Here is a 24,212-nt window from a genome sequence, read left to right as displayed (position 1 = left end):
TTGAATGGCTCCGTGTGCTCCGTTCAAGCTCGGTTTTCTCTGTGAGGTGCTCAGGATTTTCTAAAATGAACTGAATTTCTATTCCTGATTTTTCTAACTTCCGCCTGCGTCCCGGTCACAGGAACATTAATTAAGATGATCAGCAGCAGGAAACAGATTGTCTGCTAAACACCGCCGTCCGGGCTCAATCCACTGATACCGGAAAACGGGGAAAACTAAGGCGAGGATACGGGGTGAACAGCCGCGGACCGGTTTTGTAGGTCCGAGGTCAAGCGGCTGTGCACGTGGTTGGAAAAGCGAGGCTCCAGGTGCAGCAGCACCCCGAGCACGGCGCTGCAGACGGCCGGTCACGGCGGCGTCCCTGGCGGGAGCTGGCGGAAGACGGACTCGATCCTGTGTTCCACTCCCTGCCCCAGGTGCACCCCAAACCAGGCCAAGCCGCGGCTACGCCCGTGAGCGCGCGCAGCTCGTGCACCCACAGGGGGCGCTCGCGTCCGACTCCGGCCCAAGACAGCGACCTGCACGCCTTTATTTACTCACGAAAGCCGGGTCTTGTTTTTGAAACTAGGGCGGCGCGGGAGGTTGCTTAGCAACCAAGCCGCGGGCGGGCCGCACCGCGCACGCGCGCTCGAGCGGCGCAGTCCTGCGCACGCGCGGGGCGCCGCACGGGGGCGCGCCGAGCGACGGTTGCTAGGGTGACGGGGATACAACATGGCGGCGGGGTCCTAACGCTCTCCAGAGGGGGAGCACCGCGGCGGTCGTGGTGCTGAGGCAGGATCCGGCCTCTGGAGCGTGGAAGCGTGCTACCCTTCCTGTCCTTCCCGTGAGGGGATGTACCTGGCATCCGCATCCGGCATGAAGGGTGAGTGGGGTCGGGGTGGGCGGGGAAGGAACCAGAGGGGCTGCGCGGCCGGACCCCGGCACCCTGTGCCGGGTGGGCGAGGGGCGCCGGCCGGGGCCCCAGCCGGTCGGCTGAGAGGCCGTCATCCCCCGGGGGCTCGCGGCTGCGGGAGCCCGAGGCCCCCGCCGGGTATTGGGGTGCGAGTGAGTACGTTGGCACTTTGGGAGTTGAGGGTTTGGCGCTTGTTAGTTTTTTTAGTGATGGGAGTCTTGTTTGAATGTTCGACAGTATTTTATTTTTTTGGATGAAGATTTATTTTACTTATTTGAAAGGCAGAGTTACAGAGAGAAAGATCTTCCATCTGCTGGTTCATTTCCCAAACGGCTGCAAAAGGCAAGGCTGGGCCATGCAGGAGCCAGGAGCCAGGAGCTTGTTCCGTGTCTCCCACGCGGGTGCAGGGCCCAAGCACTTGGCCATCCTCCACTGCTTTCCCAGGCCACAGCAGAGAGCAGCCGGGACTCGAACCAGCGACCATACGGGATGCCAGCACTGCGGGAGGCTGGCCCCTGCTTTAGCTTATTTTCGTCAGGAATATGTCAGATGGGATGTTGTGTCTGTTGTAGAGTGCTGTGTCGACGCACTGCGGTTTGGTGAAACTCGATTGGATTGGATCATTCACCGCTGCCCCTTAGACCCTCACGCCCCTGTTTAGAGGCGACCACTCTTACCAGTCCTGTGTGTGTGTCTGTCACTCCCTTTGTTCTTTGTCTGGAAGGCAGAGATACAGAGAACAGAGCTCTCATCCACTGGTTTACTTCCCAGATTTGTGCAGTAGCTGGGCTGAGCCAGGCCAAGGCCAAGAGCTGGGACCTCATCCAGGTCTCCCATGTGGGTGCAGGGGCCCAAGGACTCGGGCCGTCTTCTCCTGCTTTCCCAGGCCACAGCAGAGAGCTGGATCGGAAGTGGAGCAGCTGGGACCTGAACTGGTGCCCATATGAGATGCTAGCGCCACAGGCAGGGGGTATAGCCCACTACGCCATGCCGCTGGCCCTGTCTGCCTTTCAAATAAATAAATAAAATATTTTTAAAAAATGTTTGAACATAAAAATGACAGGGAGAGTAAGTTTCAGGAGAAAGCTGGGAGGCTGCTGGAGCCTGCCGCCGCCCCGCCCACTCCTGCCAGAACAGTCCTGGCCCTCGCAGGCCTCTGCTTTCAAGTCTGGAGTGGAGGCCAGGGCTTGGTGGTGTGGCGCCTGCCGTACATGAAGAGCTGGACAGGGAGGAGGTAGCGCTGTCGCCAGCACAGCCAGCCGCTCCTGAGCAGAGGGGCTCTGAGCCTTGGACAGCGGAAGGGCTGTTCCGCGGTGAACTGCTGTGCGATGGTCTCTTCAGAAGTGAATACAAACGTACGCACGCGACATCCTGTTCTTGCTCCTAGACTACAGAGCGGTTGGGAAACTAGGCGAAGGGACGTTTTCCGAAGTCGTGAAGCTGCAGAACCTGAGGGATGGAAACTACTACGCCTGCAAGCGGATGAGGCAGCACTTCGAAAGGCAGGTGGTCGCGCTTGGATCCCAGGGTGCCTTCGTGTGGGTGGGAGCCTGGTGTTCGCCTGATGGCTGTGGGACACAGGCAGACTCTGTGGGCAGTAGGCATGTGGGCTAACACCGTGTTTCTCGTACTGGAGTTTTCTCATGAGTGAGTTTACCATAGTAACAGTGATTAACGGACACAGAAACGTAAGTTGTAAAAGTCGCCTCAGTTTAAACCCTTCATGTGTTTCTCACGGTTGTATGTGTTGGATTTAAGAAAAAATTATTTATTTATTTGAAAGTCAGAGTTACACAGAGAGAGGAGAGGCAGGGAGAGAGAGGTCTTCCATCCGATGGTTCACTCCCCAATTGGCTGCAACAGCTGGAGCTGTGCCGATCAGGAGCCAGGAGCTTCTTCCAGGTCTCCCATGTGGGTGCAGGGGCCCAAGGACTTGGGCCATCTTCCACTGCTCTCCCAGGCCACAGCAGAGAGCTGGATTGGAAGTGGGGCAGCCGGGACTCGAACAGCGCTCATATGGGATGCCGGCACTGCAGGTGGGGGCTTTACCTGCTACGCCACAGCGCCGGCCCCTGGATTTTTAGAAATCAAACCTTGGTCTATATGTATAGGAGTTCCCTGTGATTCAGTTAATTGTCAGCCTATTACTATATTGAAAGTAGTTTCTGGGCGGGGCCCGAGATGACGTGTTCCCTGGGGAGGGCTGTGTTTCTCGATCACCCCCGCAGGCACTGCCCTGGCTTTCCTTCGCACACGGCACGCTGACAGCGGCCCTGGGTGCGAGCAGCAGGTGCTGGCCTCGTTGTGGCTGTTGAACTTCTCAGGGAGAGCCTGAAGCTCAGCTTCATCGTCGTCGTCAGTGTCATCAACAGAATTGGAGATTTCTGCATTTCCAAGCAGTTTTTTAAACAGCAGTCCCCTGACGGAGGAGGGCCCCCTCAGGTTTCAGGGCGTGTCCCCTGATTTCTGACTCTCCCGTCACAAGAGGAGTCCGGGCAGCGCATCCTGCCAGAGGGTGAGGACGGACACGCCACCTCAGGACATCCCCTCAGAGTGGCTGTTAGGTCCTGCCTCCACCCTCCCTCCCTTTTCAGTTAACTGCAGGTGCATAGTGATGTAAATAATCGGACAAGCAAGCAAGGAAATTGGGATGAAGAGACGATTCTTCCTCATAGGAGAATTTCATTTAAAACTCATAAATGTACAAGGAATGAGGGAAATAGAGTCATCATTAGAATACAATAGTAGGGGCCGGCGCCGTGGCTCACTTGGTTAATCCTCCGCCTCCAGCGCCGGCATCCCATATGGGCGCCAGGTTCTCCTGCCTTCGGATCGGCACAGCGCCAGCTGTGGCGGCCATTTGGGGGGTGAACCAGAGGAAGGAAGACCTTTCTCTCTGTCTCTCTCTCCCACTGTCTGTAACTCTGCCTGTCAAAAAGAATACGGTTTCTGCCAGCACCCACCTGATGCCTCGGCGCGGCAGCAGGAGGGGAGCTGGGGCGAGGGTCGGACGCGGGGACCCCGGATCTCCACGCAGGCACCGCGACCTGGTGTGCGAGGCGTCTCCAGTGGCGGCTGAATCCGCTGTTACAGTGCTCACTGGTTTTGTTCTTCAGCCATGAAGATCTTTCTAGCTTTTAGAGTTCTGGAGTGTCTGTCTTCACCGTTATTAAGCCACTTGCTTTGATTCAGTGGCAGAGTAATGGGAAAGCTGCTTGGCGCGAGCTCTCGGCGTCCATTGCTGCTGTGTTACTGCCCTCTCAACGCGTCTTCCAGGTCCCCGCACAGCTGTGTGGGTGCGTGAGGAATGAGAGGCGTTCAAGAGGAAGAATCAGTCACGTGGGCAGCTCGGGTGGAGTTGGGAGCCTCAGCCCCGCCCTTGCAGCTGTACTTCCAGCTCTTCCCGGCTGCCTGGTGGAAGTAGAAATAGAGATCTGTGGCGAGAATCCGTGTGAGTGTGAAGTTCTGGTAAAACAGGGTCTCAGGAAGGGACTTTGAGCTCCCGAGGCTGGTTTGCCTCCTGCCCCACCTGGAGCCTCGTGCAGTGGTCTCTGCTTGCCTGCGGCCTGCAGCACAGATGGACCACGTCCTCAGGGCATCAGTTCTGCCTGTCTCCAGGGTCCTCCCTCACCTCTGTTCCCCAGAAGTGCACAGTCAAGAGGCTCTTTGGCTCCTGTCAGGGAACTGAGGCTGACAGCTGTTAAGTTCCTGCCTGCCCAGTGGTGAAACCAGACGGAGCCCAGGCCTGTGTAGATCTGGAGCCGAGTCCTGTCCAGGCCCGGTCCAGACTTGGGACTCTGTGTTCCCAAGTTGTAACACTAAATGGTCCTTAAGGGACCTTGGCAAAAATAAAGTCTGCTGTGTAAGATTATAAAAAACCAAAGGCAAGAAAGTCATGGTTTAATCTAAAGCCTTTTTTTTCTTTTTTTTCTTTTTCTTTTTTTGACAGGCAGAGTGGACAGTGAGAGAGAGAGAGAGAGAGAGAGAGAAAGAGAAAGGTCTTCCTTTTTGCCGTTGGTTCACCCTCCAATGGCCACCGTGGCCGGCATGCTGCAGCTGGCGCATCGCGTGATCCGAAGGCAGGAGCCAGGTGTTTCTCCTGGTCTCCCATGGGGTGCAGGGCCCAAGGACTTGGGCCATCCTCCACTGCACTCCCTGGCCACAGCAGAGAGCTGGCCTGGAAGAGGGGCAACCGGGACAGAATCCGGCGCCCCCACCAGGACTAGAACCCGGTGTGCTGGTGCTGCAAGGCGGAGGATTAGCCTCGTAAGCCGTGGCGCTGGCCTGGAGAAACTAATTGTAAAACCTATCTAGGGGCCGACGCCGCAGTTCACTAGGCTAATCCTCCGCCTTGCGGCGCCGGCACACCAGGTTCTAGTCCCGGTCGGGGCGCCGGATTCTGTCCCGGTTGCCCCTCTTCTAGGCCAGCTCTCTGCTGTGGCCAGGGAGTGCAGAGGAGGATGGCCCAAGTCCTTGGGCCCTGCACCCCATGGGAGACCAGGAGAAGTACCTGGCTCCTGCCATCGGATCGGCACGGTGCGCCGGCCGCAGCGGCCATTGGAGGGTGAACCAACGGCAAAGGAAGACCTTTCTCTCTGTCTCTCTCTCTCACTGTCCACTCTGCCTGTCAAAAACAAAACAAAACAAAAAACAAAAAAAATCACACAGTTAGTTTCTCCAAGTCTATGGTTTGCTATCCATTTTCTTTCTTCCTTTCTTCTTTTATTTCCTTTCCTTTCTCTAATTTTACTTTTTTGAAAGGCAGAGTTACAGAGAAAAACAGAGATCTTCCATCTGCTGGTTCACTCCACGAATGACTGCAGAGGACAGGTGACTGTGCCAGGCTGAAGCCAGGAGCCTGGGACTTCTTCCGGGTCTCCCTCATGGGTGCAGGGGCCCAAGGACTTGGGCATCTTCCACTGCTTTCCCAGGCCACAGCATGGAGCTGGATTGGAAGTGGAGCAGCCGTCCCATGTGGGATGCCTGCGCTGCAGGCAGTGACTAACCCAACTGCAGCACAGCGCCAGCCCCTCCTCACGTACCTGGACAGAACGTTTGCAGTTGCTGAGTACACTGGCCTATAAATGTCAGCTGGGCCAAGGTAGTTAATAATGCGTGTAGGGTCTTGTGTGACCGCTAGTTATGTGAGATTGTTTTAAAGAGTATAGGAGAGGGGTATTGAAATCTCCCCTTTTTTTCATTTAGTTCAGTTTTTACTTTTTGTACTTTGGCATTTTATTATTTAACACATACTTGTTTATAACTGTCATGCCTTCTAATGTATTGACCCTTTTTATCATAATGAGTAATACTTTTTAAAATAGTTTTATCTGAGCCGGCGCCGTGGCTCAATAGGCTAATCCTCCACCTTGCGGCGCCGGCACACCAGGTTCTAGTCCCGGTTGGGGCACCGGATTCTGTCCCGGTTGCCCCTCTTCCAGGCCAGCTCTCTGCTATGGCCAGGGAGTGCAGTGGAGGATGGCCCAGGTGCTTGGGCCCTGCACCCCATGGGAGACCAGGAGAAGCACCTGGATCCTGGCTCCTGCCATCGGATCAGCGTGGTGCGCCGGCTGCAGCGGCAGCCATTGGAGGGTGAACCAACGGCAAAGGAAGACCTGTCTCTCTCTCTCACTGTCCACTCTGCCTGTCAAAAAAAAAAAATAGTTTTATCTGTTTTGTCTAATATTAACATAACCAGTTCTTCTCCCCCTTCATCTTAATCGAAGACTTTGTTCTTTCATATCGTATTGGTTAGGAAAGCTTGGTATCCATAAAATCCTTTCAGTAAACTGAAATGTTGCAATGTTATAATTGATCGTTTTAAAAAAATTATTTAAAAGTTTGAGTCCTGCTATTTATAATTGTTTCCATTGTAGAAAAATTCCATGTTTCATTGTCACTGCCTGGATCTTTTTATTTTTTTATTTGAAGGGTGGAGTTACAGAGCAGGGGGAGAGGAGAGAGAGGGAGAGGGAGAGAGAGAGAGAGAGAGAGAGAGGTCTTTCATCTGCTGGTTCACTCCCCAAATGGGTGCAGTGGCCAGAGCAGCTCAGATCCGAAGCCAGGAGCCAGGAGCTTCCTCCAGGTCTCCCACGTGGGTGCAGGGGCCCAAGCACTTGGGCCATCTTTTGCTACTCTTGCAAGCACATTAGCAGAGAGCTGGATCAGCTGGGACTTGAAACGGCACCCATATGAGATGCTGGTGCCACAGGACAGCACCAGCCCCTGCCTGGGCCTATTTTTTTTAAAATGTTTTTTATTTATTTGAAAGGCAGAGAGTTACAGAGAGGCAGAGAGAGAGAGAGAGAGAGAGAGTCAGTCTTCCATTTGCTGGTTTACTCCCCAAATGGTGCCAACAGCCAGGAGCCAGGAGCTTCTTCCGAGTCTCCCACGTGGGTGCAGGGGCCCAAGGACTTGGGTCGTCTTGTACAGCTTTCCCAGGCCACAGCAGAGAGCTGGGTCAGAAGTAGAGCAGCCGGGACATGAACAGTTCCCATATGGGATGCTGGCTCTGCAGGTGCGGCTTTACCCCTACGCCATAGCACCGGACCCCACCAACCCCTGCCTCGGTCATTTTGAAGTAGAGGCTTGGGCCGGTGCTGTGACACAGTGGGTTAACGCCCTGGCCTGTGAGCGCTGGCATCCCATATGGGCGCCGGTTCAAGACCCGGCTGCTCTACTTCCTGTCCAGCTCTCTGCTGTGGCCTGGGAAAGCAGTAGAAGATGGCCCAAGTCCTGGGGCCCCTGCACCCACGTGGGAGACCTGGAAGAAGCTCCTGGTTCCTGGCTTCAGAATGGTGCAACTCCGCTGTTGTAGCCAACTGGGGAGTGAACCAGCGGATGGAAGACCTTTCTCTCTCTCTCTCTCTCCTCTGTGTGTGTGTAACTCTGACTTTCAAGTAAAAATAAAAAAATTAAAAATAGAAAGAAGCAGAGGCTGCGACCTTCTGTTAGGTTCAATCCCGTTGTATTTTGTTGCTGAGAAAGCTGAACGTGCCTGCCTGAAAGTTCGCGTCAGTCATCGACTGCCTGTGGAGGCGTGGTAAGCAGCGGCTCCTGGGCCCGAGCTGTGTTCCTTAGCTCAGGTGAGGGGAGGCCCTGCCTCAGGGCCCTGACTGCTCGGGTCTGAAAGCTACTTCAGAACTCCTGGAGCACCGGCTCTCGCGCTCCTCCTCCGCACGCAGCGTTTCTCAGCCCTAGCACCGGGCGTTTGGGCCTGAATTGTTGCTTTGTTTCTGTCTTGTGTGTTGTGAGGGTATTTAGCGGTTCTCCTGGTGTCTACCCACTGCCTGCACTATCACCCCGTCCCCCAACTTGTGCCAACTGCGTGTCCCCTGGGCACAGAACTCTCGCCAGTCGTGCCCTGGGCAGAGGCATGGCCGTCACAGTGTGGAAGGTGGGGGGAGGCGGCGGTGCTGGGCGGGAGCCCTGCAGTGTGGGCCCAGCGAGGAGACCTCGATGGCCCCTTCCCCACGCAGACCCAGGAACGGGACCAGCCTCGCTCGGCTCTGAGCTGCCCAAGGTCCCCAAAGACGTGTCCTTCCTTCCGGCTCGCTGGTGTCTGTTCCCCTCTGCCCCAGTGCGTCACTCCGAGGGTGCTCTGGAGTGGTGGGGTCTCAGCCCAGAGAAGGGCTCTTGGGCCGGAAGGTGCAGGAAGCGCTGGCTTAAACGTAGGTAAGCTACCTCCTCTACTTTTGGTCCAACCTGAAGCACAGCTCTGAGCGCCTGCTCCTCCGGCTCTGTGAACGTGAAATGTCCTCAGGAGCCCGCCAGAGAAACACTGCTGGGTGGGACAGGTTTGGGAAGGCTGTTCCCAGAGTATTAGGAGGTGCTGACTCTGTGCAGGGTGCTGGGGGAGGAGCTAAGGAGGCATGAGAGGATGGGACAGCCAGACACGGCCATGGTCTGGTCCCTGTCCACACCATGTGGCTGCGGTGGTTATTAGAATATTAAGCAGCTTGTAGTCTGGTTGGTAGCAGCAGCAGTCTTGAGCCTCCTGCCTGCTGCCTGGCCCCTGGCCAGGGTGCCCCAGAACCCCGAGATACTGCCTGGCTCAGCCTGAAGCTGTGTACCAGACTAGAACCCGGTGCCCATATGGGATGCCAGCGCCACAGGCGGAGGATTAACCAAGTGAGCCACAGCGCCGGCCCAAGATTAATTTCTTTATTTGTAAGACAGTGTGACAGAGAGAGGGCTAGTTTACTCCCCTATTAGATGCAACATTCTCTGATTGGCACTTGACCCTGGGTACTAGCTGCCAACATTCTGAGTACCATCCAGGGTGTGAAAGAGAATGTAGGGATAGCAGTGAATTAGGGGCCTGAAGCTTTGGGGCAGAAGTATCCTTACACTCACACCTTTGAGCTGTTCTTACATGGCAGTACTTCAGAAAGTTCGTGAGAGGGACTGGCGATGCATTGTAGTGGTGAAGCCGCCACCTGTGATGCTGGCATCCCATGTGGGTACCCGTTCGAGTCCTGGCTGCTCCACTTCCGTTCCAGCTCTCTGCTAATGCACTTGGGAAAGCAGCAGAAGACGGGTCAAGTGCTTGGGCCCCTGCACCCACGTGAGAGACCCAGATGGCGCTTCTGGCTCCTGGCTTTAGTCTGGTCTAGCCCCTGCCATTGCGGGCATTTAGGGAGTGAAGCTGTGGATGGAAGACCTACCTCTCTCTCTCTCTCTCCTTCTCTCTCTCTAACTCTGCCTTTCAAATAAATAAATGTTTTTTAAAAAAATTCATGGGAAATGCATATTATGGAAAAATATTGGGGCCAGCAGTATGGCATAGTGGGTAAAGCTGCCACCTGCAGTGCGGCATCCCATATGGGCACCAGTTCGGGTCCTGGCTGCTCCACTTCCAATCCAGCTCTCTGCTATGACCTGAGAAGGCAGTAGAGGATGGCCCAAGGATGGCCCAGGTCCTTGGGCCCCTGCACCCACATGGGAGACCCAGAGGAAGCTCCTGGCTCCTGGCTTCAGATCAGCACAGCTCTGGCCATTGTGGTCAATTGGGGAGTGAACCAGTGGATGGAAGACCTCTCTCTCTCTGCCTCTCCTTCTCTCTCTGTGTAACTCTTTCAAATAAATAAATAAATCTTTTTATAAAATCTATGGACTTAAAATATTTTTTTGCACCAATAAAAGTTTATCTTTTAAAAAGTGTATTGATTTGAGAGCCAGAGGGACAGACAGAGCTGCCATCCACTGATTCAGTCCCAGATGTCTAAGGTAGAGTTAGGAGCTGGGGATGCAATGCAAGTCTGCCACGGTTACTTGAGCCATCACTCGGCTCCCAGATCTGCAGTAGCAAGGAGCTGGAATTGGTAGTTGGAGCAAGGTATTGAACCCACGTCCCATGACGGGTTGCAGCATCTTAACTGCCCAAACGCCTGCCCCAAGCTTGCCTCTTTTTAAAAAGATTTATTTACTATTATTTTAAAAGATTAATTTCTTTCTTTTTTTTTTTTTTTTATTTGACAGAGTTAGACAGAGAGACAGAAAGGTCTTCCTTCCGTTGGTTCACCTCCCCACATGGCCGCCACGGCCGGAGCTATGCCGATCCGAAACCAGGAGCCAGGTGCTTTTCCTGGTCTCCCATGGGGTGCAGGGGCCCAAGCACTTGGGCCATCCTCCACTGCCTTCCCGGGCCACAGCAGAGAGCTGGCCTGGAAGAGGGGCAACTGGGACTAGAACCTGGTGCCCATATGGGATGCCGGCACCGCAGGCAGAGGATTAACCAAGTGAGCCACGGCGCCGGCCCAAGATTAATTTCTTTATTTGTAAGACAGTGTGACAGAGAGAGGGCTAGTTCACTCCCCTGGTAGATAGCTGCACCATCCAGAGCTGGCTCAGGCTGAAGCCAGGAGTCAGGAACCAGCGGTCTCGTGTGTGGCGGGGGCTCAAGTGCTGCGTATCGTCTGGTGCTTTCCTGGATGCAGTATCAGGAAGCCGGATGGGAAGCAGTGCAGCCAGGGCTCAAAGTGGCACTCGATATGGGTGCAGGGGTTGCAAGCGGCACCTTGACCTGCTGTACCACAGCTCTGAGACACCAGGTTCCCATTTGTTGGCCAGCATGGAAGTCACTTAAATGATCTAGCCGCGTTGACTCTGATGTGCAGCAGTACACTGCTGGGTGTGACTCCTGTCTGAAGAACCAGGCAGCACACTGGCCTTTCCACTGTATTAAAAACGTGTATGGGGCCTGCACTTGGCGTAGTAGGCTAAGCCTCTGCCTGCGGTGCCGGCATTCCCACGGTGCCAATATGTGTCCCGGCTACTGCTCTGCCAATCCAGCTCTCTGCTGTGGCCTGGAAAAGCAGTAGAAAATGGCCCTGGCTATGGGTCCTGGCTCCTGGCTTCGGATCAGCCCAACTCCAGCCATTGCGGCCATTTGGGAGTGAACCAGTAGATAGAAGACCTTTGTCTCTCCCTCTCTCTTTCTGTAACTCTGCCTTGCAAATAAATAAATAATCTGAACCAACAGAATTTTGCCCGTAGAAAGAAAGAATATTCCCAAAGTTAGTTCCTTTTGGAGCCTGTGAGGTGGGAGTGCCTGGTGCGGGGGTCATTGTGGAGGGGGCCCCCTGGGGGAGGTGTGCCTCTCTGACGGGGCTGTGGGCAGGGCAGTGGCAGCCAGCTCCAGGCCTTGTGTTGGAGTGATCTGGGACGTGAGCGCAGCGTGAGGCCCAGCAGTCTTCATGAGGAAGAGCCGGGGACGAGGTGAGTCAAGTTAGGTGAGTTCCATGGCATGGGGCCTTCATGAAAGGGTGAAGAGCGGTGGGCCTGTTCCTGAAATGCAGGACGTTCATTTCTCACCTGGTTAGTTCCCATACACTCACTGATAGTTTTTAACCTTTTTAAAAAAGATTATTTATTTATTTGAAAGAGTTACACAGAGAGAAAAGGAGAGGCAGAGAGAAAGAGAGAGAGGTGTTCCATCTGCTAGTTCACTCCCCAGATAGCCGCAACGGCCAGAGCTGCGCCGATCTGAAGCCAGGAGCCAGGAACTTTTTCTGGGTTTCTCATGTGGGTGCAGGGGCCCAAGGACTTGGGCCATTTTCTGTTGCTTTTCTAGGCCGTAGCAGCTGGATCGGAAGTGGAGCAGTCGGGACTGGAACCAGCACCCACATCAGATACTGGCACTGCAGGCGGGGGCTTTACCTGCTACGCCACAGCGCTGGCCACTAATTATTAACCTTTATTTATTTATTTATTTTATTTATTTTTTTGACAGGCAGAGTGGACAGTGAGAGAGAGAGACAGAGACAGAGAGAAAGGTCTTCCTTTGCCGTTGGTTCACCCTCCAGTGGCCACCGCGGCCGGCACACTGCGGCCGGCGCACCGCACTGATCCGAAGCCAGGAGCCAGGTGCTTCTCCTGGTCTCCCATGGGGTGCAGGGCCCAAGGACTTGGGCCATCCTCCACTGCCCTCCCGGGCCACAGCAGAGAGCTGGCCTGGAAGAGGGGCAACCGGGATAGAATCTGGCGCCCCGACCGGGACTAGAAGCCGGGGTGCCGGCGCCGCAAGGCAGAGGATTAGCCTAGTGAGCCGCGGCGCCGGCCCCTAATTATTAACCTTAATAAATCTTAATGAATTTATTCAGAAATGATACTATTTATATTCCTTAATGTATAAAAGAAACTACCAAAGGATCTTTCAGAATCTTAGATGGGAAAAATTTTCCTGTATGTCCTAAGCTATAAGAACCTTGACTTTTATAAGATAGTGCAAAAGTGAGGTATACTTAGCTTCAGTCTCTAACAGACATAAAGCCTGATTCACTTCTTAAGATACATATGAGGGCCGGCGCCGCGGCTCACTAGGCTAATCCTCTGCCTGTGACGCCTGCACCCCCAGTTCTAGTCCCGGTTGGGGCGTCGGTTCTGTCCTGGTTGCTCCTCTTCCAGTCCAGCTCTCTGCTGTGGCCTGGGAGGGCAGTGGAGGATGGCCCAAGTGCTCGGGCCCTGCACCTGCATGGGAGACCAGGAGAAAGCACCTGGCTCCTGGCTTCAGATCAGTGCGGCGCCGGTTGCAGTGGCTATTTGGGGGGTGAACCAACAGAAGGAAGACCTTTCTCTCTATCTCTCCCTCTCACTAACTCTGCCTGTCAAATAAATAAAAATAAAAAGATACATATGAGTCTTGAAGTTGTGATCATGGATAATAACTTAATAACCGAATTGTAAAGTTGACCTACACGGCAAACTACTTGTCTGTTTCTGCCTGTAGCCTTGAGCAAGTGAACAGCCTTCGAGAGGTACAAGCCCTGAGGCGCCTGAATCCACACCCCAACATCCTCACGCTGCACGAGGTGGTGTTGTGAGTACATTTAGAGCCTGAGAAATTACCTGAATTTGGTGACGATGACTAAATCTTTCTTTAAGAAAGCCAGCCACGGTAGACGTTTGGAAAGTTTGCTTTGTAGCTCAGAGTGTGGCGGTTTCTGTTTTGTCTTCGCCGCGGTTTCTTTCGGACAGTTGCTGTGTGTTCCTGGGGGGCAGTGCCTCCACTGGGTGACTGCGTGTGTCACGCACACGGCCGGCCCCGCAGCTCGGGGGAGCACGCGTGTGCTATTTCAGGGACTGCATGTTCTCACTTTTTCCCCAGCAGCTGCCAGCGTGGCACAGTCTCCATGATTGATCCCACTTCAGGGGATTTTTCGCTTCTGTTCTAATTATAGAATAGTTTCCATGAGGATTAGGACCAGTCGGGAGGGCAGAGCCTAGGTGCCTGCCCTGGCAGCCGTGGCTCACCGAGCGGGAGACAGGAGCGTCAGAGGCACCCCTGGGTGGAGGAGGCGCTGCACTCTGCAGAGAGCCCGGCCTGCAAAGTCAGCCGTGGGACTCCAGCCCTGCCAGTCCCAGTGCAGGGGACGTGAGTCGGGGCTGGAGCCGCTTTAAACAGCCCTGAGCTATGGCCCCCTCCTGGCCTGCGGCACTTAGAAGCCAGTTCAGGCTGGGTCCAAGGATCTCAGCTGGCATAAGATAGTGAGAATGCTGTGTGCACACAGTGTGCCTCACCCATGCCATGCCGAGCACTTGGGTCCCGACCGCCAGCCTGGTGAGAGCCTGCCCGGGCCCTGAGTCAGCTCGGGAGGAGCTGGGGGCTCAACCCCAGGCCTCTGTCCCCACTCCGTGTGAGGCTGGACGTCAGCCACATGTGATGAGACTGCGCTACTTTCCCTGACTAGATTTTGGGTTTTGCTCTCCCACTGTAATTTATCCCACTTTGACGGAGGTCATTTCTGGAAATTAAAACTAAGTTTGCAGCTATAGAGCACGAGTTACATTCTTTGTTCCCTTGCTGGTTTTTTTTTTTTTTTTTTTTTTTAATTTGCAGATAGAGTTAGATAGTGAGGGAGAGAGACAGAGAGAAAGGTCTTCCTTCTGTTGGTTCACCCCCGAAATGGCCACTATAGCCGGAGCTATGCCGATCCAAAGCCAGGAGCCAGGTGCTTCCTCCCGGTCTCCCATGTAGGTGCAGGGCCCAAGCACTTGGGCCATCCTCCACTGCCTCCCCAGGCCACAGCAGAGAGCTGGAATGGAAGAGGAGCAACTGAGACTAGAACCCAGTGCCCATGTGGGAGGCCGGCACTGCAGGCAGAGGATTAACCACGTGAGCCACGGCGCCGGCCCCCCTTGCTGTTTCTTAGCCAGCTCCCAGCCTCTTTCTGATGATAGTGATATATTTTTGTTTTTGTTTTTTTGACAGGCAGAGTGGACAGTGAGAGAGAGAGACAGAGAGAAAGGTCTTCCTTTGCTGTTGGTTCACCCTCCAATGGCCGCCGCGGCTGGTGCACTGTGGCCAGCGCACCACACTGATCCAAAGCCAGGAGCCAGGTGCTTCTCCTGGTCTCCCGTGGGGTGCAGGGCCCAAGCACTTGGGCCATCCTCCACTGCCCTCCCGGGCCACAGTAGAGAGCTGGCCTGGAAGAGGGGCAACCGGGACAGAATCCGGCGCCCCGACCGGGACTAGAACCCAGAGTGCCGGCGCTGCTGGGTGGAGGATTAGCCTAGTGAGCCATGGCACCGGCCTGATAGTGATATATTTTTAAGATGCACCTCCTTTTTCAAATCAGGGAGTTTTGACTTTTGCTTAGGTAGGATTGTAGGTAGTTTTAGCTGACTTTACCTGAAATATTGATTGGAAGCCCAGACCTCTGCTGTCTCAGTGGCGATGCAGGAGCTCCTTATGCTAAATGCTTACCAGAAGTGTTTGCAAGTTACTTAAGTGTTTTGTTTTCTGATTAAGACAGAAAAAAACATTTTGAAAACTTCTTTCTCCTTCAGCGACAGGAACTCTGGTTGTCTTGCACTGATATGTGAACTTATGGACATGAATGTTTATGAACTAATACGAGGTACGTAGAATAATTTACAGCTTGTCCCTGACTCGTGGAGGCTGCAGGAGGGAAGCAGCGCAGAGGCCTCGGGGCAGCCGCAGAGCCGGGAAAGATGTCGGGAGATGGGTGACCTGGTGACGTCTCCAGGGAAAGATGTCGGGAGATGGGTGACCTGGTGACGTCTCCAGGGAAAGATGTCGGGAGATGGGTGACCTGGTGATGTCTCCAGGAAGCAGCGCGGCCAGCATTGTGTGCTCCAGACGGCACTCTCCCCAGAGCTCACACGGGAAACCACCTGCCCGGTGTCCCAGAGCAGGTGTCACGACTGGCCGGGAGCCTCCGTGACAGCATCATGGACGGAGACGCTTCTGTGTCGTCTCCGACAGGCCAGTCCAGGCCGAAGATGCTGGGTGGGAAAAGCTGAGTGGACAGACGTTTTGTGACGAGGAAGATGCTGGTGTTGAAGACGCGCAGGAAGAGTTCCGGTGGGGTTGCTCTTAGGAAGCGGGGAAGGGAAAAGCGTCGTCCTGGTCTGTGGACTCTGTTCCGGGATTTAAAATGTGTGTGTTAGGAAGTTACTAGTGAGGTAAGCGTCTAAGTGGGCAAGTTTTTCTACGTCTCTGAGAGTTGGTACATGTAGTGGCCAGCGCTGTGGCACTGTAGGCTAAGCCTCCGCCTGCAGTGGCAGCATCCCATAGGGGCGCTGGTTCATGTCCCGGCTGCTCCTCTTCTGATCCAGCTCCCTGCTGTGGCCTGGGAAAGCAGTGGAAGGTGACCCAAGTCCTTGGGCCCCTGCACTCGTGTGGGAGACCCAGAAGAAGCTCCTGGCTTCAGATTGGCTCAGCTCCGGCCATTGCAACCATTTGGGGAGTGAACCAGCAAATGAAAGACCTTTCTCTCTGTCTCTCCCTCTACCTCTCAAATAAATAAATAAAATCTTTAAAAAAAAAAAAACCAAAAGTTGGTCAGAAAACCCAAATCCTTTTGGAGATAGGATCCAATAGGCCATTGTCTTCTATCTAGGGAAACAAAAATAAAAAATACAAATTTACTAATCTTGCATTTTTTAAATTTGTAAGTGAAGCACCTCACTCAGAATCTGTTTAACCTTGTTTTCAGTATTTGTACAATCTAACAAACTTAAGTTATCTGATCTTTTCGTCTAAATTTGTGAAAAACAGAGCAGCTGTTAGAAGGAGCTCCTAGAACTTGACTCACCAGTGGTAGTGGAAAGCAACAGGTGGCCAATCCAGTACTGCAGAGTATGGAGACATAAAAAATAAAGACTGAAAATATGCCAGGAGACTTCTAAAAGGTCATGGCAAATGGAATTAAAAGATAGTATTGGGGGCGGGGTGGTTGCGACGCAGATTAAGCCACTGCGTGGTGTGCCTGCATCCCCTGTGAGAGTGCCAGTTTGAATCCTTGTTTCTGACCCAGCACCCTGCTGATGTGCCTGGAAAAGCAGCAGTAGATGATCCGAGTGTTTGGGGCCCTGCCACCCGCTGGGGGCCAGGATGGAGTTAGGCTCCTGGCTTCAGCCTGGCCCCGTTCTGGCTATTGCAACGATTTCTGGAGTGAACAAGCCGATAGAAGATTTCCCTATCTCTGTCACTCTGCCTTTTAAGTAAATAAATAAAATATTTTAAATATGTTTATGTTCATATAAAAATTTTGTATCTATGCATAATTTTTATAATTATGTATATAAAGTATCTACTTTTTAAAATTGTTTAATTATTTGACACAGAGAGCTCTCATCTGCTAGTTCACTCCGCAGATGCTTGCGGCAGCTGGGGGCGGGCTGGACCAAAGCCAGGAGCCAGGGGCTCAGTCCAGGTCCACCACTACCTGGACCATCACCTGCTGCCTTCCTGGTTCATGTAAGCAGGGAGCTGGACTCAGAAGCCAGGGCCGAGCGTCTGACCCAGGCACTCTGACGGGGGGTGCGGGCATCCTCACTGGCAGCACACACCTGCCCTTCACAGCTGCCGTGCGCATTTTTCATGAACTTTCACGAAAGGGAGCAAGAGCAGCAGTGTGGGCACAGTCCCGATTCTCCAGAGGAGGTTCGAGAGAGCCTGGGCACGTGAGGACGGTACCCAGGCCACTGCAGTAAACGCCCTGCGTCCTGAGCTGGGAAAGGGAGTGCACTCCCGAACGGCTGCAACAGCTGGGCTGGGCCAGGCCAAAGCCGGGAGCCTCCCACAGGGGTGCAGGGGCCCAGGCACTTGGGCCATCTTCCGCTGCTTTCCCAGGCGCATTAGCAGGGGGCTGGGTCAGCCGGATACTGACAGCGTGAGCTGTAGCTTAACTCGTGTTGCCACAGTGCTGGCCCGGAGTGGGGTGTTTTGTTTTTTCCCCAGATTCTTGTGCTAAATGGTTACAGTGGGGAAGAGTTTTGTGTTCAGGGAGTAGACTCCGTTTATCTGGAAATTGGACTTACTGTCATCTTATTCCACATAGCCTGGATCCATAAGGTGTGTCTCCATAGATCTTCCCCTTGAGCCTGTCTCTGTGTTTATCTGACAGTGTCAGGAAAGGGTGTTAAATACAACCAAGTGAAACAGCCACTGAACTGTCGTAGTTTATCTACAATACTGCTTTTACTAGGCAGCTCGCACTTTACTTTTTAAAGATCCTACATAATCACTTCCTTGTTTAGTAACAATTCCCTTGGCATAGGATACACGTCTTGCATTACAGTTCCTCGTGTTGCTTCCTCGAGTGTGTTTTAAAACTCAAGGAGAAAGGGCGAGAACGTCTGGCGGGTGCATGTGTAGACGTCTGAGAATAGGTCTCTGGGGAGCGGTGGGGGAGCTGTGTCGATGGAGAAACCGAGCCCACTCTGAGTGGCACCCACGGAGACTGCAGAGCAGACTCGGGCAGGCCGAGTGTGTTCCCAGGCCGGGTTCCGCGCTCTGCTCTGAGCCAAGGTGCTGCTGGAGATTCTCACGTCAGAGATGTGGAGATGTGGGGAAAGTGCTGGCAGATGGGAAGGGGTGAAAGAGTCTTTAGCGTGGACGAAACAGATAGTGATGAGAGCTAAGAGTCTATGAGTGGCAGTGCATGCATGCAAGACAGTTCTTTTTTTTTTTTTTTTTTTTTTTTAAGATTTATTTATTTACTTGAAAGAGTTACAGAGAGGCAGAGAGAGAGAGAGGTCTTCTGTCCTCGGATTTACTCCCCAAATGGCTGCAATGGCCAAAGCCAGGCCAATCCGAAGCCAGGAGCCAGGGGCTTCTTCTGGGTCTCCCACATCATTGCAGGGGCCCAAGCATTTCCACTGGTTTCTCAGGCCGTAACAAAAAGTTGGATTGGAAGTAGAGCAGCCGGGACTCGAACTGGTACCCACGTGTAATGCTGGCACTGCAGGTGGCGGCTTTAACTGCCATGCCTCAGCGCCAGCCCCAAGGAGTCCTCTCTTAACAAGCAATACTTGCCTATTCACTAACTTCATTTGGCTACCTTCATTAATGGGATCCTATTAGTTTATAAAGTAGCCTATAGCAATGCCAGATATCAATAACTGGTGCTCATCTAATTCTTGGATTAATCTTATGTTAATTTTTTAACTAAAGATTTATTTTTTACTTATTTGAAAGGGAGAACTCCAGAGAGAGAAGAGACAGAGAAAGAAAGAGATCAATCCTCCATCCACTGGTTCACTCCCTAAATGGCTGCAACAGCAGGGGCTGGGCCAGGAGCTGCTTCTGGGTCTTTCACGTGGGAACAGGGGCCCAAGGACTTGGGCCATCTTCTCCTGCTTTCCCAGGCCATAGCAGAGAGCTGGATGGGAAGTGGAGCAGCCAAGACTAGAACCAGTGCCCATTTGGGATGTTGGCACTGCAGGCAGTGGCTGTACCCTCTGCCCACCGCACCAGCCCCAGGAATAGTTCTTCAGCTTTCTAGGAATGAACTCATTTCACGCTCACCCCTGTTGTTCCTTTCGAAGACATACCTTTGAACATTGAAAGCGCGTCTTTGGGGTCTGGCTTCCCCCTGGGGGCTCACACTCTGAGGAGGGGGCTCACACTCTGAGGAGGGGACAGGCGCTTGCGGAAAGGCGTCAGGCCCCTGGGAGGTGGGGCCAAAGCAGCTGTGGCTGTGGAGGTCCCACCGCTGGCCGGCACAGCCCATGGTCTGCACGCTCCTCTGCCTCCCTCGCCGGCAGACTGAGCCACTCAGACCCAGAACCCCTGCTAGCAGCAGTCTCTGTGTTCAGAGGCCTGGGAGAGGAGGTGTGATGGGCCAGCCAGAAGCCCGAGGCCCAGGCCCCTGGCTGCCTCTCCGAGCCCCGAGCCCCGAGCCCCGCTGGCCCTAGCCAAGGGGCCGGCTCTGTCAGCTGGGGTTACAGCTTCCGGAGGCGGTACTAAGGCCATGGTACTGAGGAATGGATCAGTTAGGGAGAAACAAGACGTGGTTGACTGTGGGAGCCACGTGACGGTCCCTTCCCACGGGTGCCGTGTGACTGTTTCACGCAGCATCACTGCGTCAGACTCACGCAGTTGTGGTTGATCTCACTGTGTGACCCACTGCTCGTGAGAGGAGATGCGCTGGTTCCCGCGCCAGCAGGAGGGAAGGAGCTCACTGACCAGCCTGGGACAGATCTCAGCAGCCGGCACTTTTTTTTTTTTTAATTTTATTTAATTTAATTTAATTAATTAATTTATTTATTTATTTATTTTTTTTTTTTTTTGACAGGCAGAGTGGACAGTGAGAGAGAGAGAGACAGAGAGAAAGTCTTCCTTTGCCGTTGGTTCACCCTCCAATGGCTGCTGCGGCCGGCGCGCTGCGGCCGGCGCACTGCGCTGATCCGATGGCAGGAGCCAGGAGCCAGGTGCTTTTCCTGGTCTCCCATGGGGTGCAGGGCCCAAGCACCTGGGCCATCCTCCACTGCACTCCCTGGCCACAGCAGAGAGCTGTCCTGGAAGAGGGGCAACCGGGACAGAATCCGGCGCCCCGACCGGGACTAGAACCCAGTGTGCCGGCGCCGCTAGGGGGAGGATTAGCCTAGTGAGCCGCGGCACCGGCCTAGCAGCCGGCACTTTTAACTGTCCTCCCGTCAGGGGTGCTCTAGGTGCACCTGCAGTTCCCCCGTTACTTCTGTGCCGACGTGAAGGGGACCCTGGCAGTGGGGCGAGCCTGTGGCGGCCTCTGCCCTTCCTGCACTGTGTGCCTCCCTGGCCCCAGCCTCTGCCCGCCAAGAGGGTTGGTGATGCTGCGCGGTTGTCGCTGGCGCTCTCCCCCCGTCAGTGATGGTGACACCATCCTGTGGGCGTAGCCTGGTGCTTCCAGAAGGCAGAGTTCCAGTGTGGCTGGTGCGTGAGCACACACCACGTCGGCTCAGAGCACAGAGCCGGCACATTTCACGTCCGTGAGTTGCGGAGTGCGCGGGGGCTTACTCCCGGGGCGGTTTACGTTGGAGTTGTGGGGGGGTGCTGGCTGCTGGCTGTCGGGAAGCTTCAGGACAGCTGTCATCCAGTAGTACACGGTGTGGACAGTGCACAGCCCGCGTGTGTGCGGCATACGATACCATTACGACGTGGGATCATCTCAGTCCTGTGAGCCCAACCCCATTGTAGAGGGAAGGAGTTGAATTTCAGAGGCCGGTGCTGCGGCGTAGTAGGTTAAGGCTCTGCTGTGGTACTGGCATCCTCTGTGGGCACTGGTGTGAGTCCTGGCTGCTCCCCTTCTGACCCAGCTCCCTGCTAAAGAGAGCAGAATAGGGCCGGTGCTGTGGCATAGTGGGTAAAGCCACCACCTGCAGTGCTGGCATCCCATATGGGCACCAGTTCGAGTCCCAGCTGCTCCACTCCCGATCCAGCTCTCTGCTGTGGCCTGGGAAAGCAGTAGAAGGTGCCCCAAGTCCTTGGGTCCCTGCACCCATGTGGGAGACCCGGAAGGAGCTCCTGACTCCTACCGCCCACCTCCTGGCTCCTGATCAGCACAGCTCCAGCCATTGCAGCCACCTGGGGAGTGAACCAGTGGATGGAAGACCTCTCTCTCTGTCTGTATTTATTTGAAAATCAGAGTTACAGAGAGAGAAGGAGAGGCAGAGAGAGAGAGAGAGAGAGAGAGAGGTCTTTCATCTTCTGGTTCATTCCCCAGTTGGCCACAACGGCCAGAGCTGCACCGATCCGAAGCTAGGAGTCAGGAGCTTCTTCCAGGTCTCACACATGGGTGTGGGGACTCAAGGACTTGGGCCATCTTCTGCTGCTTTTTCAGGCCGCAGCAGAGAGCCTGATCAGAAGTGGAGCAACCAGGTCTTGAACTGGCGCTCAGGGATGCCAGCATGCAAGCGACGGCTTAACCTGCTATGCCACAGCACTGGCCCCAATAAATTTTTAAAAAAAAAAAAAAAGAAGAAGAAGAAGAAAAGAAAAGAAAGCAACAGAAGATGGCCCAAGTCCTTGGGCCTCTGCACCCACGTGGGACACCCAGAAGAAGCTCCTGGCTCCTGGTTTCAGATCAGCGCAGCTCTAGCCATTTCAGCCATCTGGGGAGTGAACCAGCGGATGGAAGACATCTCTCTCTCTCTCTCTCTCTCTGCCTCTGCCTCTGCCTCTCTGTAACTCTGCCTTTCAAATACATATATTTTAATTTTACTTTTTTACTTTAAAAAATTTTTTTAAATTTTTTGACAGGCAGAGTGGACAGTGAGAGAGAGAGAGAGAGAAAGGTCTTCCCTTGCTGTTGGTTCAGCCTCCAATGGCCACTGCGGCCGGCGCACTGCGCTGATCTGATGGCAGGAGCCAGGTACTTATCCTGGTCTCCCATGGGGTGCAGGGCCCAAGCACTTGGGCTTTCCTCCACTGCACTCCCTGGCCACAGCAGAGAGCTGGCCTGGAAGAGGGGCAACCGGGACAGAATCCGGCGTCCCGACCGGGACTAGAATCCGGTGTGCTGGCGCCGCAAGGCGGAGGATTAGCCTAGTGAGCCGCGGCACTGGCCACTTTTTTACTATTTTAAGTTTTTTTTTAATTTCAAGCTAGGACTCTGAACCAGCACCCATAACCTCTATGCCACAACACCAACCCCTAAATTGAAAAAACAGAAAGTAACAACTAAAACATATATCTTGGAAATTAAAGTCAAGTCAAATGTGACAGCTCTCAACAAGGCAGAACTGTGGGGCTGGGGGTGCAGTGCTGAGTTTCGAGGTGATAAACAGATGTGGGGGGGCGGTGGCTGACACAGCATTGCCTGGGCACTGCTGCCCACTCCTGCGTCAGCCGCAGCTGTCTGTGGAGGAGGGGGTGTGGGTGAGAGCGCCTGCCACCCTGCACTGCTGTCCAGCTGGGAGATGTCCATCTGCGGTGACAGGAAGCCTGTGAGGACTGCGGGGTCTACAGACAGCCAGAGCAGGAGGCTCTCAGTACTGTGGGCACTGCCATCAGAGCGCAGTGCCGTGGAATTCTAAGTGAAACCAGGCCAGGATGGAGACGTAAAGGCTTACATATTTATTTGAAAGGCAGAGTTAGAGAAAGGGAGAGGCAGAGATCGTCCATCTGCTGGTTCGCTCCCCAAATGGTTGCAATGGCTGGGGCTGGGCCAGGCTGAAGCCACGTACCAGGAACTCCATCCGGGTCTCCCACGTGGGTGCAGGGCCCCAGGCACCTGAGCCGTCCTCTGCTGCTTTCCCAGGTGCATTAGCAGGAGCTGGATCAAAAGTGGAGCAGCCTGAACTGGAAGGTTCAAGCAGACTTGAACTGGTACCCATATAACTCCATATAACTCCTGCATCACAGTGCCAGCCCCAAGCACAGAGACTTTTAAATAGTTTACTTTGGAGACACAATCCGCATTTCCTGAAACTACTTAGGATTATTTGGAACAGAGGAACTAAGATTTCATGTTGCTAAATCCAAGTGGGCTGCATTTTTATGTCAAGAAAGGGGCTGTGTGTCGTTGGTGACCTCGTGTGCCTGTTTCCTGATTGTGCAGGGAGGAGACACCCACTGCCAGAGAAGAGAATCGTGCGCTACATGTACCAGCTCTGCCGAGCCCTGGACCACATGCACAGGTGCAGGCAGTGGCATAGCAAATGCAGCTTGGATTCGAGTTTGAGTCCACGAGGTGCAGTTAACTCTGTGCTTCCTTTCCCACTGGATGCAGGAACGGCATATTTCACAGAGACGTCAAACCCGAAAATATACTAATAAAGGTAAGGGCCGTGGTGGGCAGACGGGGCGTCAGTCGAGGTGAACACCAGCCGCCGGCTCGTGTGCTTCAGCCCCGGAAGTTGTGCCGCGCGTGCACCGTTTATTTCCCTCCCGGTTGGGAAAGCAGGTCTGTTTAACAGCTCCACCACCCCAACTAACTGCACACCTGCCAGAATGCAGGGTGCCCTTCTCACACCAGACGGAAGCTGACCGTGCACGTGGGGCGGGCAGGGCCTGAGTTCAGGTCGGTCTCGCTCGAAGCACCTACAGTGCCACGTGCTGTTGCCCACGTCTGCCTTGCTCTCAGCCGAGTGCTGCGGGCTGGTAGCTAAGAGAGCCCGTGTGGGTGAGCCGAGCCACGGGTACAGCCCACCGGCTGCTCGTGGCGTGCACCCGCAGCAGCACACTGCTGAGAATGCTCCAAGGCTGCCGACGCTGGAAGTGGATGGGAAACGTGGCCAGAGTGCCTGCACGTGTGGCGCTTCCTCACCCCTGGGGGCACAGCTAGGGCATGCGCGCAGCTCTGTGGAACGGCCACGGGTGAGTGATGCCGCCTGTCCCCGCTCCCCTGCAGCAGGACGTCCTGAAATTAGGGGACTTCGGCTCGTGCCGGAGCGTCTACTCCAAGCAGCCGTACACGGAGTACATCTCCACCCGCTGGTACCGGGCCCCGGAGTGCCTCCTGACCGACGGCTTCTACACGTACAAGATGGACGTGTGGAGCGCCGGCTGCGTGTTCTACGAGATTGCCAGGTAGCGGCCTCCGAGCGGGAGGGCAGCGAGGCGGGCGGCTGTGGGCCACACACCCAGTGT

The 24,212-nt window shown here is 54.4% G+C and overlaps 1 protein-coding gene across 15 annotated transcripts in view; it reads left to right on the top strand.

Moving 5' to 3' along the window:
- Positions 1–619: 619 nt before the first annotated feature.
- MOK (MOK protein kinase) overlaps positions 620–24,212 on the top strand; it is a 28,731-nt gene continuing 5,138 nt past the window's right edge. For 7 of the 15 annotated variants that reach the window (XR_016226806.1, XR_016226808.1, XR_016226809.1 and 4 more), the window contains exons 1-7: positions 620–862; positions 2,280–2,394; positions 13,122–13,211; positions 15,182–15,252; positions 23,182–23,260; positions 23,353–23,401; positions 23,974–24,152. Coding sequence is in view for 11 of the 15 variants with exons in the window: in XM_008248663.5 (XP_008246885.2) it covers positions 832–862; positions 2,280–2,394; positions 13,122–13,211; positions 15,182–15,252; positions 23,182–23,260; positions 23,353–23,401; positions 23,974–24,152 (614 nt within the window). In the remaining 4 variants the exon portion in view is untranslated. The other 8 variants (XR_016226807.1, XM_089322669.1, XM_008248664.5 and 5 more) reach the window with 5 other exon arrangements.

The sequence above is a fragment of the Oryctolagus cuniculus genome, chromosome 20 (assembly GCF_051225735.1).
Source record: "Oryctolagus cuniculus isolate XC-2025 breed Fujian yellow rabbit chromosome 20, ASM5122573v1, whole genome shotgun sequence".
Taxonomy (NCBI): Eukaryota; Metazoa; Chordata; class Mammalia; order Lagomorpha; family Leporidae; genus Oryctolagus; species Oryctolagus cuniculus.
The sequence above is the reverse complement of the archived record's forward strand: the minus strand, read 5'-3'. Positions and strand labels throughout refer to the sequence as shown.